General features: G+C 29.8%; 1 protein-coding gene across 1 annotated transcript in view; it reads left to right on the top strand.

Moving 5' to 3' along the window:
• LOC119587188 (disks large-associated protein 5-like) overlaps nucleotides 1–1,418 on the top strand; it is a 13,435-nt gene extending 12,017 nt beyond the window's left edge. Inside the window, exon 8 of the mRNA XM_037935951.1 lies at nucleotides 479–1,418. Within this exon, the coding sequence (XP_037791879.1) occupies nucleotides 479–633 (155 nt within the window). The 3' untranslated portion in view covers nucleotides 634–1,418. The remainder of the gene's footprint in view (nucleotides 1–478) is intronic.

Below are 1,418 nucleotides of genomic sequence, written 5' to 3'. Positions count from 1 at the left end.
TCTCCAAGCTTCAATACATTAAATACTTCTACAATGTAAAATCAGATGTTTGATTAATATAAATTACATTAATGTTGCATGTAGATATTCATGCAGACAGTTAATATATATTTTTAAGAGGTAAGGTTTTATAAATGTTACAAAATAAATGCAGCTTTCTTTTCTCCCAAGCTTACCTTTTAACACTGTTCTAGATGGAAATACAAGAAAAAATATATAGCAATTTAAAGTTTTAGTGTTTTTTCTTGATTCAAATTGGGGCAACACCTTGAACTGTGTTGACAGGTCATTTTGAGGTGTAAAAGTTTGATGGAAAGTTTTTAAAAGCTCTGGCTTCACAAATCAGTGATAAGTTGATGAGTTTTTTTTGTGGTGAAACTAGCCAAGTTTGAGAGCTGTAGTCAGGGACAAATGGACATTAATGTAAAAAAAAATATATATTAGAATTCATAGATTAGATATTCTTATTTTTTTACAGGGAAAGCAGAGCAGAAATTGCTGTCGTCTGCTGTTCTGCGAGAACGTATTGCCAACTCGCCCAAGGTTCATAAAGACTACTCTCCTTGCATGCGAATCACAAGATCGATGAAGACAAAAGGTGTAGAGCCACTAAATTTGAATCTCCACTTATAATTCTTTTGAATGGGAGGTAAAGCTAGGGAATGTAGGTTAATTTTTTAGTAGACAGATATAGTACTGTAATTTTAAGCTTGAGATCCCATTGCAAATTTGCTGTTACATATCTGAGGTCATACATATCAAAGGTCATAGACATGGTAATACATTATTTTTTTATTAAGTGTATTTTATACAGCAAAAAAAATCATATTTTTATTTATTAATCACTTTTGGTCCTTAGAATTTCTTTCACGGTTTTAAATATATATATAATGCATATAATCTATTGCATACAACTAATATGAGTACAAGTGTCCTCAGTTTCATTTGATATAAAATGTATGATATTTTGAATAAATGAACTTGGTTTGGAAAGTATTTTGGAGGAGCTACATATTGGTGTAGAATTCTTTTATTTGTCCATGCACTGTAATGTTATGTGTTCATTAAATTGTATTGCTGCTTAGTAATATCTTTAAAATATAGTCAGATAATAGTTCATCGGAATCTCCTATATATTCAGTCTGTCACTTGTATTTCTATAAGCCTATATTTTATAGGCATTAAATGGTATATGTCATTTAAAGTGTAATATCATAGATGGTAAATATTTCTTTTGGCCATCTTGCAAAATATTTTGTCCATTTGAATATTGGTACAAACACAACAAATATTTCTTCATCTTTTTTAGTTGGCATGTAGAGCTTAGTGCAGAATGATGTGTAGTATTGAGTGATCTACCTCTCTTATTTTGAAAATTTGTTTTACTTGCAATATAACATCTGTTCATATGTACAGTA

The sequence above is a fragment of the Penaeus monodon genome, chromosome 22 (genome assembly GCF_015228065.2).
Source record: "Penaeus monodon isolate SGIC_2016 chromosome 22, NSTDA_Pmon_1, whole genome shotgun sequence".
NCBI lineage: Eukaryota > Metazoa > Arthropoda > Malacostraca > Decapoda > Penaeidae > Penaeus > Penaeus monodon.
Note: the sequence above shows the minus strand (reverse complement) of the source record. Positions and strands in the feature narration are given on the sequence as shown.